General features: G+C 33.2%; 4 protein-coding genes across 9 annotated transcripts; 1 reads left to right on the top strand and 3 right to left on the bottom strand.

Moving 5' to 3' along the window:
• The first annotated feature begins 1,764 nt into the window (after positions 1-1,764).
• On the top strand, positions 1,765-2,254 carry LOC118050059 (calmodulin-like protein 3). Its single transcript, XM_035060286.1, has one exon. The coding sequence runs from the start codon at positions 1,796-1,798 to the stop codon at positions 2,252-2,254; it is 459 nt and encodes a 152-aa protein (XP_034916177.1). The 5' UTR covers positions 1,765-1,795.
• A 2,350-nt stretch (positions 2,255-4,604) lies between these two features.
• Positions 4,605-7,475, bottom strand: LOC118050051 (protein FAR1-RELATED SEQUENCE 5). 6 transcript variants are annotated; one of them, XM_035060275.2, is made up of 5 exons: positions 7,217-7,473; positions 6,211-6,812; positions 5,458-5,524; positions 4,982-5,062; positions 4,605-4,906 (listed from the first exon to the last, which is right to left on the bottom strand). In XM_035060275.2, exons 2-4 carry the CDS (start codon positions 6,763-6,765, stop codon positions 5,001-5,003), a joined length of 684 nt encoding a protein of 227 aa, XP_034916166.1. In that variant the 5' UTR covers positions 6,766-6,812; positions 7,217-7,473; the 3' UTR covers positions 4,605-4,906; positions 4,982-5,000. The 6 variants fall into 6 exon arrangements, 5 of the variants coding, with proteins under 5 accessions (XP_034916166.1, XP_034916168.1, XP_034916162.1 ...); XM_035060277.2 differs by having other exon boundaries at positions 4,982-5,035; positions 7,217-7,472; XR_004687799.2 differs by having other exon boundaries at positions 4,982-5,524; positions 7,217-7,470.
• A 198-nt stretch (positions 7,476-7,673) lies between these two features.
• On the bottom strand, positions 7,674-10,281 carry LOC118050066 (protein FAR1-RELATED SEQUENCE 5). Its single transcript, XM_035060292.2, has 4 exons — positions 10,127-10,281; positions 9,576-9,958; positions 8,343-8,560; positions 7,674-8,138 (listed from the first exon to the last, which is right to left on the bottom strand). Coding segments are annotated over exons 1-3 (588 nt in total). The 5' UTR covers positions 10,128-10,281; the 3' UTR covers positions 7,674-8,138; positions 8,343-8,356.
• Positions 10,282-16,425: 6,144 nt separating this feature from the next.
• On the bottom strand, positions 16,426-17,986 carry LOC118050065 (uncharacterized). Its single transcript, XM_035060291.2, has 2 exons — positions 17,654-17,986; positions 16,426-17,511 (listed from the first exon to the last, which is right to left on the bottom strand). Exons 1-2 carry the CDS (start codon positions 17,659-17,661, stop codon positions 16,944-16,946), a joined length of 576 nt encoding a protein of 191 aa, XP_034916182.1. The 5' UTR covers positions 17,662-17,986; the 3' UTR covers positions 16,426-16,943.
• Positions 17,987-18,921: the final 935 nt, after the last annotated feature.

The raw sequence follows: 18,921 nt of genomic DNA, 5'->3' as shown, positions 1-18,921 counted from the left end.
ATGAAACACTAATATCTATTTTTTTTTTTACAAAAAAGATAATGAATAAGCTTATGTATATAATAAAAACTTCATCCATAGACACTCATTGCTATATCTATATGTCAGCATTTTATATATATTTTTATTATATTTAATTTCAACATTGATTTAAAATTTATTAAGTTATATATAGACACACACACACACACTTTTTAATATCTACCAAACATACTCGATACTTTATTCTTTAACCAATTTCTTACACCTCCACAACTTCTTCTAGAATCTTAAATTTTTAACCCCAACAAAACATAACCTAAAACTGTCAACCGTCTTAAACTAAGAAAAGTACCTTATATATTAGGGCGAGTGCTGCGGGTGCACCCATGCTGTCAAATAAAATGATGATTTTTACTTGAAAAATGCAGGTACAACTACACTCACGAATCGCGCTGCCAAGCTATTGATTAGGTGTAAGTGAAATCAGTTTTTTTTTTTTTTAAAAAAAATTATCAAAATAGTTTTTTTTTTAAATAATTAAAATTAGTTTAAATTCTGACCGATTTCTGTTATTTTAAAATAAAAATTAGTTTAAACCGACTAGTTTTGGTTTGGCTAGGTTTTTTTTAGTTGAGCTTGATTTTTTTAGCTTGACTCAGTTTTTTTTCGGTTTAGGCTCAATTGTTTTTTAATTTTTTTTTTGATTTGACTTCTGTTGGTTTGCTTTTTTCAGTTTCAGGTTTATAAAACTGAAACTGAACCAAACTAGTTGGTTTTTTAAAAATTCTAATAGGTTTAATCAGTTTTTTTCACAGTTCTGTTTTTTTTTATTATTTATTTTCTGGTCTTCTTGATTTAATTAGTTTTTTCAGTTTCTTGGCTAATTGGTTTTAAATAGAGGGTGGTTAAATTTTGAAAAAAATAAATTGTTTAAAAAATTCTAATCAATTTAATCAGTTTTTTTCACAATTCATTTTTTTTTATTTCTCTTTAATTTTCTTAGTTTAATTGGTTTTTCAAGGGTTTTTTTGCTCAATAATTAGTTTTTCTTTTAAATAGAGGGCGGTTAAATTTTGAAAAAAAAAAATATTTGTTTAAAATTAATATATATATATATATATATATATATATATATATATATATATATATGAATTATTTAAATATAATAACACCAAAAATAATTTTTTTTAAAATAACTATTATTAAACTTGAAAATACCTGCTAAATATAGTCTAAAAACAAGCTTACTATCACCTAACCTCTAGAAACAAGCTAGCTATTACCTAACCTCAATTTTATTACACTATTAATAACCTAAGACAACAGACTAGGTTTATTACACTATTAATAACCTAAGACAAGAAACCAGGTCTACCCCAATAATAGTAATGCCACCACACAACTTTGCTATTTAGAATTAATCAACAACTTCTATAAACAAAATCATAGAAAGCAGCAAAAATAGCTCGAACTTAACAAACAAGCAATGATCCAACGATGGTAGAGGAGAGTTTCTCCTGTTTTTTAGACCCCTCCTGCTTTCTCATTCATCCTATGTAACTACTCTACGTTTCTGTTTGTCTCCTTAATTTCTCAAACGTTAAATTTTCCTTTGTTTAATTTATGAACCCTACACCAATTGCTTAAGATCTCATCACCTCTGTTTTAGTCCTGTCTTTTTTCTTTTTTCTCTCCTCTTGATTTTTCTTTGAAGCAGCTTTCCAGCTAGCTAGCTAGCTAGCTAGGATTGGAAAACAAAAGGGATTTCCCATCTGTTGTTGCTCAAGGTTTTAGGTGTCTGTATCGAGAAAAAATGGATCCGGCAGAGCTACGTCGGGTATTTCAAATGTTTGATAAGAATGGAGATGGGCAGATCACAAAGAAGGAACTGAGTGACTCGCTAAAAAACTTGGGTATCTACATACCCGATAAGGATCTGATCCAAATGATCGAGAAGATAGATGTCAATGGAGATGGTTACGTGGACATTGAAGAGTTTGGGGCATTGTATCAAACGATAATGGACGAGAGGGACGAGGAGGAGGACATGAGAGAAGCATTCAACGTGTTCGATCAAAATGGAGATGGTTTTATCACAGTGGAGGAGTTGAAGTCGGTTTTGTCATCCTTGGGGCTCAAACAAGGAAGAACCTTGGAGGATTGCAAGAGAATGATAAAAAAGGTGGATGTGGATGGAGATGGCATGGTTAACTTCAGGGAGTTCAAGCAAATGATGAAAGGTGGTGGATTTGCTGCCCTAGGTTCAAGTTGATTTTAATGTTCATAGAGTGTGTTATTATCATCATCATTATTATTATATAGGAGACCCTTTTGCAGGAGACAACTGTTACCTCTTGTATGATTTTATTTGAAAGAATAAACACTGTATGTGTCTCTTCCATGGGTTTTCCGTATGGAGTATGTATACCCTTTTTATTTTTGTTTGTTTTTATGTGATGTTCTTTCCTTTGTTGATGTTAAATTATTAATTTTTTTTACAGAATAAGATTATATTCACCTCTCCAATATGATTGAACATATAGGTTCAATTTCATGATAGAATCAGTAGAATTTTATTTATTATTTTTTTTTAAATTGAACCCTAGAGAAGAGAACCAGCAAGAATTCTTGCTATAGATGAACAATACTGCAAGGATAATTCTGTTCCCTTTTTTTTTCATGTGTTTGTTCTTAAATTAAGAAAGAAGTAAGAAATATGGGAGTTGTAATAATATTCAGATGGCTACCAAAACAGTCTGTTTAGAGCAAGCTCTTGTGATCTGCCTTCAATGCATGGCGCGATAGACTAGAGGGAAGGTGCTAGGTATCCATGAAGAGAGCACAATAATCATGTACAGATCGAGGGAAGAACTATTCCCAATCACCAGCAGAGATTATGTCACCAGCTAGGGCCACTCTCTCCATATATAAAGAAGGTTGTTTTCCCTTTTCATTTTATTTTCCAAGGCTTTAATGAATGATTATGAAACTGTGTTTTTATGAATATCCATTGTCATTGCATCAGGTCTTCATGTAGAAACCACGCAATTTGAAAAATGTTTTATTTGGTAAATTTGAAGACTTATTTTTAAAGGAAAAAAAAATCAATATGTAAAAAAAAACAGTAATTTTTAATAACAAGATTGTTTTTTCTTGTTTAAAAATACAAATTATGAATCCATTATCATTTATACTTTATAAACTTTGTTTTCTTACTTGAAAGAGAGAAGTGGAGTTTTCATCCTTATAGTACTAATGAGAAGACAAATATTATTTATATATGCATTAATGAGAGACAAATATTTTTGACATAGGAATATATATATATATATATATATATATATATTAATGAAATGAGAATATGGAAGGCTATGAAAGACTCTTTAACAGATAGAGATGCAGATAAAAAATTTCAAGGGGTTAGGTGTTGGGTCCAGACTATAAAACAAGGCCCAAAAAACACCAAAATATGTAATGTGATATGGGCATGGCCTGGACTCGAGAAATGCTAGGTGTGAGCCTGGTATTTAGGTCTAAATATGATGTCTGGGCCATAGGTAACAGGGGCAAGCGTGCCTTAAGCTTAGATGCAAGGCTTGAACCCACAAGCTCCAAACAAGTGCAGGTTCGGGCTTGGTGCTTAAGCCTAGGTGCTAGTCATGTTCCTAGCGTCTAGGATCAAGCAATATACTCGAGCCCACGGGCACCAAGCCATGAGCCTGGGCTCGAAAAAGTTTAAACAATCTTTTAGGGTCTAAATCATTATTAAAATAAGCTTTTAGCCACCATAAAAATTATAAGAAAATACTGATAAAATTATAGTTCATTTCATGTTCATCACATGTTTCCCATAGTTTTTTCTCTTTTATAGAAAAAAAAAAAAAAAAGATGACTAATTTTTCTAATGGTTATCATTTCAAATGATAAATTCACTATGCTTTCTCACAATTATTAATATTTAATTAAGATCTATTTGAAAGTACGATAAAAATTATATTTTAAAGTGTTTTTATTCGAAAATACATTAAAATAATATATATATTTTTTCCTTTTTAAAATTTATTTTTAACATCAACACATCAAAATAATTCAAAAACAAAAAATAAATAATTTAAAACAAAAAAAATTCAAAATTTTTCAGATACATAATTTAACCACACTTTCAAACACACTAAATAAAAGAAACACACTAAATAAAAGAAGAGAGATACAATAAAAGAAAATAAGAATTATTAGTTCTAGTTCATACATGAAAAATTCATGTTTTTAGTATTATAGTTTATAGTGTTTTTCAAAAAATATTTTTTAATTAAAAATACATTAAATTAATATTTTTTTCAGATTTTTTTTAAATAAAAACACATGAAAATCATCCAAAAACAACCAAAAAAATCAATTTAATGGCTTTTCAAATAAAAAAGTAATTTAAAATGTACTTCAAATGAATAGATTGTAATGTAACCTAGCAATATTTGATGGTTGTCATTTTTTTCTTTCTGGTTTAGAAATTTGTGTGAACATTGTGCTGTAGCTTTTCTGATTTGAGTGGAAGAAGAATTTCAAACTTCAGAAAGACCTGCTCTGGTTCAGGATTGTCACCGAGTTGGTTTTTCTGGCTGGCCTTAAACGTAAAGTTCAGCTTATAAATAATAGAAATACCAGGCTCAAGTCCAGCAATTTCGAGCTAATGTTTGCTCTTAAACATTTCCTGCTGTTGGATTGAAACAGATTTCAAGATGTTTTTACTCCGAAGCATTTACTGATCTTCCAGTATTCTCACAATTATTACCTGTGTAACTGAAATTCTTTTCCGGCATCCAAAAGCATCCATCACCACCATGGCATCTTCTCCGGTATGTCAAACCTTGTAGCCAAGAAGCATTGGTCAGAACTGTCAACACTCTCGTCTGGCTTGCAGAGTTACCTACACTTGCACATCATGATGGATTCAGTGATTCTGTTGTCCTGCTATATAAAAAAATTGAGCTAGCTACCGTACCAGAGGGAGTCTTCGCCTGTTAGTTGCATGGACCAGTGGATAGCCTTGGATATTCTAGGAATGGCAGTCCACACAGAGGAACTGTCAATTATCAAAAGGAAAAAAAAATGCAATGTAACGATTCAATTAATATGAGGAACAGACCATTCCGTCCTTATATCTGTCTCCAAACACAACTACTCTCTCAAAACTGAAATCTACTCGGTTGAGTGGTTTGCCAAGGGTGAAAATCAAAGTGCATGGTATTCTTAATGATCCAAGTTAAATTTGAGTAGAAGTACTAGTAAAAAAGCAACAAGGAAAAGAATGAGCAAACTGTTTATTCTAGACATATTTGCAATCCGAATCCTCCATATCATTTTCAAGTTCTTTCACATTGTTAACAATATCCTGAACTTTATTTGACAAATGAATAGTATGTTCCTCAACATATGACAACACCATGCGTAATTGTTCCTGGTAAGCGGCACACCTACGTTTACATCGTTGCTTCTCATTGTTTAGCTCAATAGTCAGTTCTCGTATTCTTCGATCCTTTTCATCCTGGGAAACAAAATATCTTTTAAATAGGAAACAAATCAAATACGCTAGAGAAAAATGTTATATAAGCAGGATAATATTTGCCTTCAGTGGTTCATATGCTTGCGCCATAATCATCTTCCTAGCACTGAAGGTTTATGATAAACAGAGAACGATGAATGTTCACCAATCTTTGTTCAAAATTCATCTTCTAACCTAGGTATTTACATAACAGTTACCACAACAGTATGCATCCACCACAACATCCAGTTCTTATCAAACACATGACCCCCTGATTGACTGTGCCTAAAAAGCCCAAACACCAAGCTGAGACTACTCCAAGTTAGTCTGCTGAAAGACTGGGCATCAACTTTATGAGCTTAATCACCACTGAAGCACATAATTTTAGGACTATAGCACTAAATCGAATTGCTTGAGACAAATTACAACAAATAGTTCAATCATATAAATGTTGTATACAGCTTTACGCTATAGTCTAAACTCTAAACATCTTATGAGGTCTTTGCAATTGCAATGACAGAGCTAGTTAGGTTCTAGCTAAGGGGTGTGTCTTCAAGACTGTGGTTGAATACAGAATATATTCAAGCAAACATTGAGGTTAAGAAAAACTGGAGATATGGTGGTTTGGTGTCACAGGCAAAGGAAGGCAGAAGAATGCTGTATGGAAAGTGCCTTTAGAGAAAACATACCTCACTGACCAAACTTTTTGCAGATCCTCGCCATGGTACTTTACTAGGAGACATCAATTCATGATTGTGCTCTGCAATGAATTTGGTAACAACCCATGTAATCCCATCTTTTAAAGCAAGTCTTAACATTGCTTGACAGCCTTCTCGGGTTACAGGTGGTGGAGGAAGAACTCTATCTTTCCTGTATACATATTTCTTTTCACGAAATCCTTCTTTCGAACAAACAAAATCCTGACCAATGACCATATTATTTATTCGAGAACGCCGGTTATGATGGATACGCACTGTAAATCCTGCACGCCGTCCATAAGCAATATAAAATTCTCGTGCATCATCTCTTGACTTGAACTCCATGCCAGTGCAGGGTTCCATAGCATCATTTATTGAGCCTAAAGTTCCACTAGACTGTTCTATAATCTTGTCAACCTCGTCCAAACATAATTCAATATTTTCTGAAAGTTCATCGTCCACAAACTCATTTTCATCATAGTTTTCAACAACAAAACAACTTTCGGTTTCGTCCAAATCAAATGCTTGCTTAGAAGTGCTGTCCATTGTACTCTTCAAATTTAGACAAATCTATCCAACCATCCATCCATCAACTACATACAGATGAAACCAAAATAAAATCACTCCATTTACAAAATTATTTTGGATAAATAATTTATAAAATTCAGCCTTTCAGCAGAAAAAAAAGAAAAAAGAAGCAAAAGAAACACAATACTTGGTATAGAACAATCCCTCCTATACTCAGCTTTCATTTTAAAAGCAAAGGCTAAACAATATATTTCTTAAGCCAATATATATATATATATATATATATATATATATATATATATATATATTGAAACACAGTGAAATAACCTATGGTTACATTCTAGCTAATTTTCTAATCTAGAAAATTCCCTCTTTCTTTTCTCGGTAACCACACGGAAAAGGTCTAAGTAAATAGTTTCTTATTTTTTTTCAAAAAAAAGGATGAAAATGAAGGCGGTGATTAGCTTACCAGCAGAAGCAGTAGAAACCCTAGGATGGCAGAGTGTTGAAGAGGCAGCTCCAACATGATGCACCGCTGGTGTATGCGATCGATCACCTCCTTTTGTCTTTTTATCCAGCGGGCTGGGCTTCTCGGGCCCACTGTCACCTTCAATTTTAATTTCCCTTGCCCTAGCCCAACTCACAGAAAAATAAAATAATGTTTCTTTTTAAAATCACTACCAAGTTCTAGTGCATTCGGCATGGATTAAATCTCCTTTTATTTGATTTTAAAAAAAAAATTTTTAAATATTTTTAAATCAAAACATATTAATATCAAAAATCATTTTTTAAAAATAAAAAATATTATTTTAATACATTTCTAAACCAAAAAAACACTATAAAAAATATAATTCTTATTCCTTTCCCCTGCATTGCATTGCATTGAAGAAAGTTGCTGTGTGGATGAACCTGAGATGCATTGCAGCTAGTAAATAACTGAAAGTAGTACATTATTTCACCATAAAAGCAGGTAAAACATATACTTTTTTGCCTCCAGGATCGTAGAAAACAATGATCGTTTCTTCTGTGCTGCTAACCATGACATGGCTCACCACTATTCCAGCATTGATCCTAAGCACCTATAGTGGTAAGTTACCACACAAACATTACAGAAATCATGAGATGGCTTAGCCAACATATCTCTAAGAGTTCACTGGAGAAGATTACTATACAACTGGAAGAATCCCAACAATCAATTCATGTTGGTTCATCAATTAAGGTTATTTTGAGCACCAACATAGAGCTGTGTCCAGAAGTGTGTATTTCAGCTCTGGGCAGGCATAATGGCAATAGCCACGAAGTTCCAAGGCATGACTTGAGGGCCTAGCTCCATTTGGGCTGCTCCAGTTCCCTCTCCGGCGCTTGTCTCGTCTATTTTTGTTATCTACCAGCTGACAGAGAGAGAGAGAATTTAGAAATCATAACCAGCATTCATGTGAGTGTGTGAGTGGATATGCCTTAGACAGTGTGCTTTACATTGCATATAATGAATAATGCTACAAGGCCGAATCCTAAAACATCTTGAGCAAAATAAAGTGATTCTGTGGCATATTCTGAATGATCAGAAGCTTTCATGACCAGAAGTAAATACTAACGTTAAACGCCAGGGCTATCTACGGCGGGAAAAGTTTTGCACTTCTGATTCGACTTTCCTGATGTTGTCAACAATAAGTTGAATTTTTGAAGCCAGTTCTTCTGTTTGCTCCTCAACGCTATTCATAAAACTGACTAGTTTTTCACGATAAGTCACACATAAATGATCCTGATGCTCCAACTCTTTCGTAAGCTCTTCAATTTTCTTATCCTTGTCACCCTACATGCTCAAAAAAAGCAAACAATTTGCTAAGGAAACTGAATCAAATCACAGTAAAAATGTGAAACTCTACATAAATGTTTTGTGATTGCTAGTTCTGCCAAACAAAAGGAGCCACCAGAGGAGGATCAATAGACTGTCTACCCATACTACAAATGTGGTGGCCAACTAGAGACATCCCAGCAAAGATCGCACTCATAAAGCAAATCATCTAGCTTTCATTTATCCTGATGCGATGATTTAATTTCACGAAAACACACAGCATAGATAAATGCATACAGCTGTTGAAAGCCTGAAACACTTAATAAAGGCAATGGGTGTGGTACAATTAAGAGCTGCATCCAACAAAGCGAGTGATAATTAACGGATGTAAGAACAGCAAATAAGAGTTTTAGATATAGTTAATGGCATGGCTAAGAGTAAAATGCAATACAACAACACGGCCTTTTGGAGCAAGGACTGTAAATAGAACATCCTGTCATACTAAGATGGTGGTAAGCCTAAGGCCACCATACACCAGTCAAAACTTTTAACAGTACTTGGTTCAGAAAGAAAGGGGTCTTTCTACACACGCATGTAGTTTTCCGGTTTCTTTAAGCATTGAGAACGATAAAAAAAACTGCAAATCAGGCAACCACTACATGACGGGGATAATCATTATATACATGTAAGCCAAAACCTAACCCTCCCCACTAAACACTCTTAGGAGCAGCAAAATAGCGAAAGCAAGAGCTGTCTCCACAGCGAGATCCTTAATTTAATCCGTAGAAATGTACATACTCTAGCAGCGATTGGGATTTCAAAGAAAATTCCAGAAACAACTAGAGTTATTAATTACATATATGCAATTCATGTATTCCCATTTCGCACCCCTATAAAGAGTAATTCATGTATTCGCATTTAGCACACTACAAGGGATACAAACAAGAACATATTTCTACTATATAAACAAACTTAATGACTGTTGAAAACACAAATTATGCACAATCAAACAAGGTATGGTATTGATACTAACCGATGAAGAGAACCCAGAAGCAGTAACAACCAAAGGATGATTATGATCCTTTTCAAATCTAGTAACGACCCATTTACCAGACTTGTCCATTTTGACCAAGATGGTTGCTTTGCAACCTTCTCGCGCACTGGGCCTTGGCTTCTTGTCCGGACCAGGACCAACTATAGTCCTATTATTTGGAGAAAAACCCTGTTTGTTACATCCAAGACGACGAGCAAGAGTTCTCCCATCAATCCCAGAACGACGACGCTGCATAACACGCACAACAAATCCTAGCCGTCTAGCATACTCTGAGTAGAACTTCCTGGCAGCATCTTCAGATTCAAACTCCATACCAACACAAGGTTCTACAATTCCAGCCTCTTCTTCTTCTTCGACATCCACTGCAACGATAATTCATTAAAACAGCAGCAATAATCTCTTATTAAAAAAAAAAGACCAAAAATCTTTTAAAAAGATAAAACTCATATGATATCCGGCATTAATGGTAAGCTCCATCGATGGGTCGAAATTGGGCAATTGGGTAGAGGAGAGAAAGAGAGGCAACTTACTGAGAATCGAAAGAGAGGGAGCGGAGTTGAGGCATCCAAATTGAGAGTAGCCAAGCGATCTTCTTGTGAAATCAGTAGTAGTGTATGTGTTCCATTTATATTAAAATCACCACGCGTCCCTTAATTTTAACAAAATTAATTGACTGAGAGATTAAAGAATAATAACAAATGGGAAGTTATACCTCATTAATTTTTCTATACAAGGGTATGATTGAGAAACCGGACCAACACATCCCTGTTTTAAAACCCGGGTGTATCTTAGCTAATTTTCGTGGATTAAAAAAGTTAATTTTAAAATAAAAAATATTTTTTTTTATTAAAAAATTAATTAATTAAGAACTAGTTGTAGCATAGTCATCCAAGGTTGACCATGTTAATGAATTAATCCAAATTTTTTATTATATTAGTTAGATTGTTTTTATTTTTTCTAATCCGATCATTTGAGATCTCGAGTAACCCACCATGTTGATCAATATTTTTTTTTATTAACATAGTTATTCGAGTTAGCTTACGTGTCAGTTACCTTGAAAAAATTTAAACTTATAACCATTAAAATATTAATTCAAAACCTTGCCAGTTAAGCTTTCATTCAGTTTGCTAATCAATATTTTACAATTACTTGTTTTAGATTGTGGTTTTTATAATAATTAGTTGTTTTTATTTAGGTCATTTTGTTGAAGCCTCTTTTTTCTTTTCTAGTTCCTATAACCAGCTAACGAGCAATTTAAAATTTGATTGAGATGGTTATCCTCTCAAATCTAAAGCATGCATTTCATCTTTACCTTGATTGAATCAAGGGATTTCATAGCCATGAACAATTTCGAGATAGCATGAAAGGAATCAAAACTTCAACTTAGGCATGCATGTCTTTCTAAATTACTTCACAGAGGCCAATTCTTCCAATGGCCAAAAAGTTACGGTCATGGGGTTTTAGGCATTTCTTGTGTATATAAAACCTAGAGAAAGATGTAAAGATTCTAGAATTGACCGCTGAGCTACAACAAGATCGAAAACGATCTACAGCTTATCAAGAACAGCTTGTTATGGGTTTAAGAGATATGGAGGAGCACTCCATCACCTACTAAGAAACATTATTCAAGGTGTAAGAGAAACCGAATCGAAAAGGTAGCTTCTGTCGGCCTTGTTTGATATTCTAGTTGGCTTGTCTCTATAACAATGTCTTGGGAGATGCTTTACCTTTCTTTTATAATGTGGCCTGAACCTGTAGGTTGAGCTGAATCATCCTCTATTTCATGAAAAATCAATGAATTTGGCTAGATTTCTAGTCTTTCTTTGTTATCAGTCTGGCTTTTTCTAATTTTTCTCACCATGAGACCGATATCCCACTTACGTTTACCATCTGAGACACATTTATATAGTAGAGATAGATATGAACTCAAAAATCTTGAAAAAGAGCTTGATTCTTTTTTCAGTATTCTTGCCAAGAGACTGAGGGAGAATCTGATGCAATCTCTCCATGCCAATATCCCTACCAATGCAAGTCCTTGACAAGCTTATCTCTTTAAACCATGCCACTTGTAGTTTATGTTGTTCTTCCCTCATCCAAATGGATTTTAGGAAACCATTGCTCTATAAATTGTTTGAACTTTACGAATTATTTTGTGAAAACCTTGTTGCCTCTTCTACAGGCCCTCACAGATTACCACCGGACAAGCCATAGGCGTAAAGGAAGAACCCATTGCCACTACCTTCAAGTGAAAGAAACTTCCTATGCTAGCTTGTTTTTTTAAGACACAAGACTCTAAGTTACTGATTTATCTAAACTCTTGAAAGGTTAATTTTTCCTAATGTGTTTAGTTTTCCTACTTATAGATGAAAGGAAATATATCAATACAGGAAGTTCCTACGATGCAATTAGTAGTCCCAATGTTTATATATCTATATTATAGATATAGAAAAGACATAGATTAGTTTGTTTGAAAAGACAAAATATGGATATAAAATTGATATCAGTCTTCCATCTTTTCCTTCTATTCACGACATTCTGCCTTAGCGGTGTTGATGTCGTTCGTATTCTATCGTTATCAAACATGGATTTCTTTGACATTGAAAAAGATAGTTTCACTATTATGCTTAACATCAATTGGATTCTTCCAAACTATGTTTGTGTTTCCAATCCTTCAACTAGATTTTTAACTTTTCCAACTGAGATTGACTTTGGGCTTACACATCTTTAATTTCTTATCAGCAGAATCTTTTAGTTCTACCTTTGCAACAAGAGTGACACCATAAAAATCTGAAATCTTTCTCTTGGAGCTTTTACCCTTAACATCATTAGCTATTAAATTTTCTTTCTCTTGATCAAAATACTTGAGTGTGTTTGTTTTTGAGAAAGTTTTTATGGTTGTGGTTTAAAAAAGGTGTGGTTAGGTGTTGTTAGTTGGATTTAGATACGTGTTTGACAAAAATTATGGTTAATGTTTATATGCGGCAAAAAACATATATAAAATGTTTGGTTGTGATTGTTTTTCAAAAGTGTTTTTTACTTGAAATGCATCAAAATAATTTTTTTTTATTTTTTAAAAAATTATTTTTTGATATTAGCGCATCAAAATGATATGAAAATACAAAAAATAATAATTTGAAGTAAAGAAAAAAAAAAAAAATCAAATTTTGAAAAAAAATTCTTTTAAAACACAAAAACAAATCAAGTTTTACAGAATTTAGTTAAAAAAGCATATAAAAACTGTTTCATAAAAACTGCATTTCAAACTCAATTTTTGGATGGGCCCTATAATATAAAACATAGTTTGGTGTATTACCAAACATCTAACTTTGTTTTTTCCACTGCAAACCTAAAAACTAACACTAAACAAACACACCCCTTCTGCATAACAACTTCTTCCTAATTAAAAGATAAAGCATTGGATCCATAAAGTGGAGTAAAGTCTCTAACTATTGAAACTCTTTTTATAAGATGATAACTCTTTTGAACAAAATATTTAATTGGAATAACAACATCCATCTTTATAGATAATTGTTCTAGCTTTGCATTCAACTTTTATTTATTGTTTGAAAGGTTCTTTTAAAACATTGAAGATTCAGAATTATATGTCTTCTTCATCAAAACCCATTGCTACTTTCTTCTATATAACTAGATGAGACATTTTCATTACATACATACATCTTTGTGATAGATGCTTTAACTACTTAAGGTTTATCTAAATCATTAAAATCAATAAGCTCTTCTTCCATGTGTTTTTCTTTGTATGGAAGCATAAGACTTTTTAAACTTTGAACTTGTAATAGGAATTTCTCTTCCCAAAGATCAATAAAAGAGAATTTTTATTGATCTAACTCCTCGTCATGATCAAGATTATGGTCACAATCTTGGTCAAAATCACAATTCTAATATACTTTAAAATCATGTGGACCAAACAAGACATAATGGTTTGTTGATATTAATTGTGATGTAGACACCAAGCATTTCTTCATGCCTAAGACACAATTAACATCTTGAAGATGTACTTGATCAGAGTTATAATGATGCATGATTGTTGTCTTATCAAAATGAGTTATTGGTAATTTTGAGTTGTCAATTGTCATCACCACATGATTTTCTTAATTATAACTTGTCATGTAATTAGAACACCCACCATAAAAAATCAATCACTTATAATTGATTTGGTATTTAATTATTGTTGTCAATGCTAATTCCTTTTATATATATATATAAAAATGATGTCTCAACATCCAATTCATCTTCAACCAATTTTTCTGAACTTAAAATAGCAACATTGTTTTTTGTTGGCTTCTTAAACTAGTAGTTTTTCTTTATACGACTACTTTTTCCACAACTATAAAATATGCTCTCAAATCTTTTATTATTACCATAATTCTTTGAAGCTCCCCCTTAATGAAAGCTTCCTTTTGATAATTCTTCTTATCACTATCCTTATTAAATTCACCATTAGTGTGTCAATTGTGGTTTATATCTTTGCAAGTATATCATTGCTTACTCTTGTCATTGTTGGTATGGAGTGCTTCCTCTTCACTCTTTAACGAGACTCCTGCCATTTGCTTAACCATATTTTCTTGACTTATAAGAAAATTTTTAAACTCAACTAATGATGGTTGAGCACACCATTTTTGTACTACAACAACAAAACTTTGATATTCGAGTTTTAAACCATGGATAATTATTATATTCATCCTTGTTTCACTAATAGTTATTTCAAGTTCTAATCTTATTAAATCTCATTTTATCTTATTAAATCTCATTTTATCTTGTTAATTTTGACAACAACTCGCTCTAGAAGTTGGCATCATTCTTCTTTGAGAAGAGACAAGCAAGGGTGTCTCATACTTCTTTTGGCGTTGTAGCATCCTAGGTGTGCTCCAACATATCCTCTTCAATCACAGTTTTCAAGGCAAACATTGCTTTACCGGTTTTAATCTTCCACTTGCATAAATCTTCATTCATTTCTTCGCCTGGTTGCGTGTCTTCACTGTCGTTGTCTTTTCTGGCATCTTGCACGTTGACCATGTGCTGTAATTCAGATTGTTAAGCTTTTTGATCCCTCCAACAATTTGAAGATCTCTCATATCTGCTGCTGCAAAAACAAGTTACTGTTAAGTGTTAAGTGCTTTGTCTGATGTATTTTGCTGGAACTGTTGTGGACACTACTATTGTGTTGCTAATATGATCTGCTATTGTGATGAAAGGCAGCTGTTACGTGAAGGATCTGCTGCCACAACAGGTGTTGGAAGCTGCTGGGAGGACTGCTACAAGCTGCTTCGTTTGTTGTTGGAATCAAAAAATAATTGCATATGATCTACTCACTACTGCTGCGTCTGCTATTGTGATTTGCTGCGGGATGCTGCTGCCGTGGAAGCTTCAAGCTAGCTACAACAATAATGTAGAATGCTGTCACTGCTGCTAATTGGTGTCTCTTCTTTAAACAGCTGCTGAGGTCTTATCTGTCCAAGGGAGATGCTGTCACTGCTAGCTGAAAAAAATGCAGTTTGGTGTATTACTATTAGAGTATGTTTGATAGTGTGGTATCGGTTACTTTTCAAATAATTTTTCATGTTAAAATACATGGTAATAATGTTTTTTTATTTTTAAAAAATTATTTTTGACATCAACATATCAAAACGAGCCAAAACATACAAATCATATTAAATTTTAGTAAAAAAAAAATTAATTTTTTAAAAACACAATTTCAACCGCGTTCCAAAACAGTTTCTAAATATCTAACTGTGTTTTTTCTGTAAATGCAAAAACTAATATTAAACAAACGCATTGCATGACAAATTCTTCCTAGTTAAAAGATAAAGCATTGTATCCATAAAGTGGAGTAAAGTCTCTAACTATTAAAACTTTATTTTTAGAAGGATAACTCTTTTGAACAAAATATTTAATTAGAATAACATCTATTGAAGATTCAGAATTATCTTCTTCATCAAAATCTCAAGTTTTTTTTTTTAGAGATTTTCCAAAGACACTGCTGCTTCGCGTGTGCCTTTTCTTCTTCCCAACCTATTGGTATTGGTCTTCCTTTTCAACTATAGGATCTGCTGATACCAATTGTTGAACAAAACTCACATTGGTTTTGCTCTAAAAAAGCACTGCAGCTAACACTTTCTCTTTATTCCTATGAACCTATATCCTAGTTGTTATTGAACTCCAACACCCCCACCATGCATGTACTAATGATGTGTCAAGGGAGCTTTATGAAGAAAACGGACATAATTCTTAATCTAATTGTTGGATCAGATTGATTTTTTTCCAAACTCATCATTCTGCAGACCCAATTCTACAAGGAAACATGGTGACGGCAATGTTCAAGAACAGAAGATACGATTTTGTTTTTGTTTCAATATCTAAGGTTGAAACAAGCTAGGATGCTGAATTTAGATAAGCATTCATTGCCCACATCGCAAGTCATCATAGACAACGAGGTTAAGGAAGAGTTGTGCAAGTTGCAGAAATGAAGGGTAAGACAAATAATCATATCCCTTCCCTTGCAAGGGACTTTAGAAAGAAATACATACGAGTCAGGGCTCGAAGTTTCTCACATGACTCAGCAGCAGGTGCAATCACACACACAGACGTTTTTCATAAAACGCGATTCTTTCCTGATCACTCCCTGGATTTTGTTTCTGAAATAAACAGAGAAGAAAAGGAATTGAAGACATTGCATGCCCGTATATAAGGCCTTGCTAGTTCCTGGAAGCTGCCAGGATCGTCGCAATCAAACAATAAACAAGATTCTTGGAATTTTGATAAGCAACAGAAGCAATATCAACACAAATCTTTGAGAAATATATATAACTGTCAGCTAACTCATCTTGCCGGTAGCAAGGGTTGCTTCTCTGTTCTCATACCGGCGAAATCAACACACCTGCAGAGACTACAAGACAGACCATTCAGCAGGCACTGAATTTTCCACATTATCCATATTCAAAGCAATAGAAAGACTTAACAGATGAAGTGAGTAATGAGTATAGCTGTGACATAGACGAAAATCAGTTCACAAGTGCGCAAACCATTAGTCTAACTAGTACCACACCTCTTAAGGTATAGGGAAATATTAATGAATATTAATAAAAGATGACATCTCTTATATAAATATTAATAATAATAAAAAAAGAATCTAAAACATGTTTTTAATATTATTTTAATATATATAACACTTTAAAAATGAACCGTGCCACCGAAATAATAATCTATTCATCAATGAATCCAAAGGAAGTGCTAAAAATTGAGAAATTCTCATCAACCAAAAATATATACTCTTTGTGTCTTAGAAGTTGACAACTTGATACGACTTTCATAAAGCTAAACAATCTATCAGTGGAGAAAAGCATAGAAAGCAGTAGAAATATAGACCAAGAGAGCAGAAGAGACTAAAAGAACCAGAGCAGTCACAGCATGAACAGCACTCTTACTCCCACAAGACAGCAGCCCCAGCCGAATCTGAATCACATTAACCATTGACAGCATCAAGAACACACAACCCATGACCGAACCTATAGCCGACCCCATCATCCCGAACCTCAAGACCTTCAAATTAATGTGTGCTCTAAAAGCTTCATCCACGTCTTTACTGTTCAACAAATTGATAGCCAGTTTCAGGCCTTGTGCGACCAGAGAAGAGAAGAGGAAGAAACTGAAGGACACAACCTCGAAGACCAGTAGATTCTTGGCCATGTCAATGCCTGCATCGCAGGAGACGCGGTTTTCGAGGCTGCGTTGATTTGGTGTTGTAAGGGAGAGACCGACGAAGACAGCGACTGTAAAAAGAGAGTTGACGTTCACTATGCCGTCAAGGGCCGTCACATGCACGCTGGTTGTTGAAGAGGATACTCCTGGACTGGTGTTTTCTCTGTGATGCGAGTCTTTTGAACATGGGCTACATCTAGCAAAACAAGACAAAAAAGGGGTTAGAAAGATAGATTAATATCATGAAAGAGATTAGAAAACCGAGAAGAGAAAAACGAGTTCAAGATTAATATATGAAAGCAAGAAAGACAGAGATGATCATGAAGGAAATGAGTAACTCATCCATTGCTTAATTAATAATCCTTGATGCAGCTTGGTAACTTTATGTTCCTAATGGAGCTCTGCTTCACTGCTCTTTATGGTTGAGAAGGAAATTTCCTTTCCTTTTCTTGTGTTGAACATTGCTTGTGGGGTATGAGTTTGTTTTCCTTGAGGAGAAAGAGGGAGATGCCTTGCTTTTTCTCAGCTTTTTTCTTTCCTTTTCAGTTTTCTTTATGTGAGGTTCTTACAAAGGTTTAAACGTGTACGATAAGTGGATACGGATACGAGGAGTCCGCCTGGAAGCACACACGACAAAACAATCAAGTGGGTTTGGTTTCGAAAGGATCTGTCTTGATCTTGCGCTGGAGAACGATGATGGCGTTAGTAAATTCAAAATGACTAGATTGCCTGTTTGTTGATCCAGCAAGTTACATGTGTCATGTGGGTTAGGTGGGGTGAAAGATGATTTGTTTCCGCATGCAGCCAAAATTCGAACTAATTCCTTCCTTTGAGAACCTAACAAAGAAAATAATTGTGAAACAATGGGCATTCTTGCGATTAAAGACACCGGAAAATCCCAGAAATATATCATTTTAGTTTTTTTTTTATAAAATAAAACATCATTTTAAACATAAATTTCTTGAAGTTAACTCGACTGAGTTTCACTCGAATCTAAATATATAATCATTTAAATTTAACGAAACATTTTAATCTAAAAAAAACTCAACCTAAATTAAATTATAGGCTAACTCGATAAACTTAGATATTATTTAAAGCAAAGTAATTCAATCAAGATCTTAGGTTTTGTTTGTTTTTGAGATTGTAAAATATTTTAAAAAAAATTTAAATTTTTTTTTTTGAATTATTTTTTTATGTGTATATAGATTGTTTTGTAGTATTAATATTAAAAATAAATTTTTAAAAAAATAAAAAATATATATTTTTTTAATATATTTATAAATAATTTTTTTCTAAATAATCATTATTATAATATCAAAAATGCTCATCCAGCTTTCCCATTGTAATTCCATCAACTTGCAAGATCATTGTATAATTGACTTGGATGATCCACGCTAATGATAGTCATCACACTCAATCAACATTTTCAAACTGAAAAATTATGTAAAAGAATAACATTGTTGACTTTTTTATATATAAATATAGAAAGGTCGGTTTGAAAATGTAATAATAGTTAATTTTTAAAATATTTTTTATTTTAAATGTATTAAAATAATATTTTTTTTATTTTTAAAATCATATATTACAATCATTTGAAAATATTAAA

Source organism: Populus alba, chromosome 2 (assembly GCF_005239225.2).
Source record: "Populus alba chromosome 2, ASM523922v2, whole genome shotgun sequence".
Classification (NCBI taxonomy): domain Eukaryota; kingdom Viridiplantae; phylum Streptophyta; class Magnoliopsida; order Malpighiales; family Salicaceae; genus Populus; species Populus alba.
The sequence above is the reverse complement of the archived record's forward strand: the minus strand, read 5'-3'. Positions and strand labels throughout refer to the sequence as shown.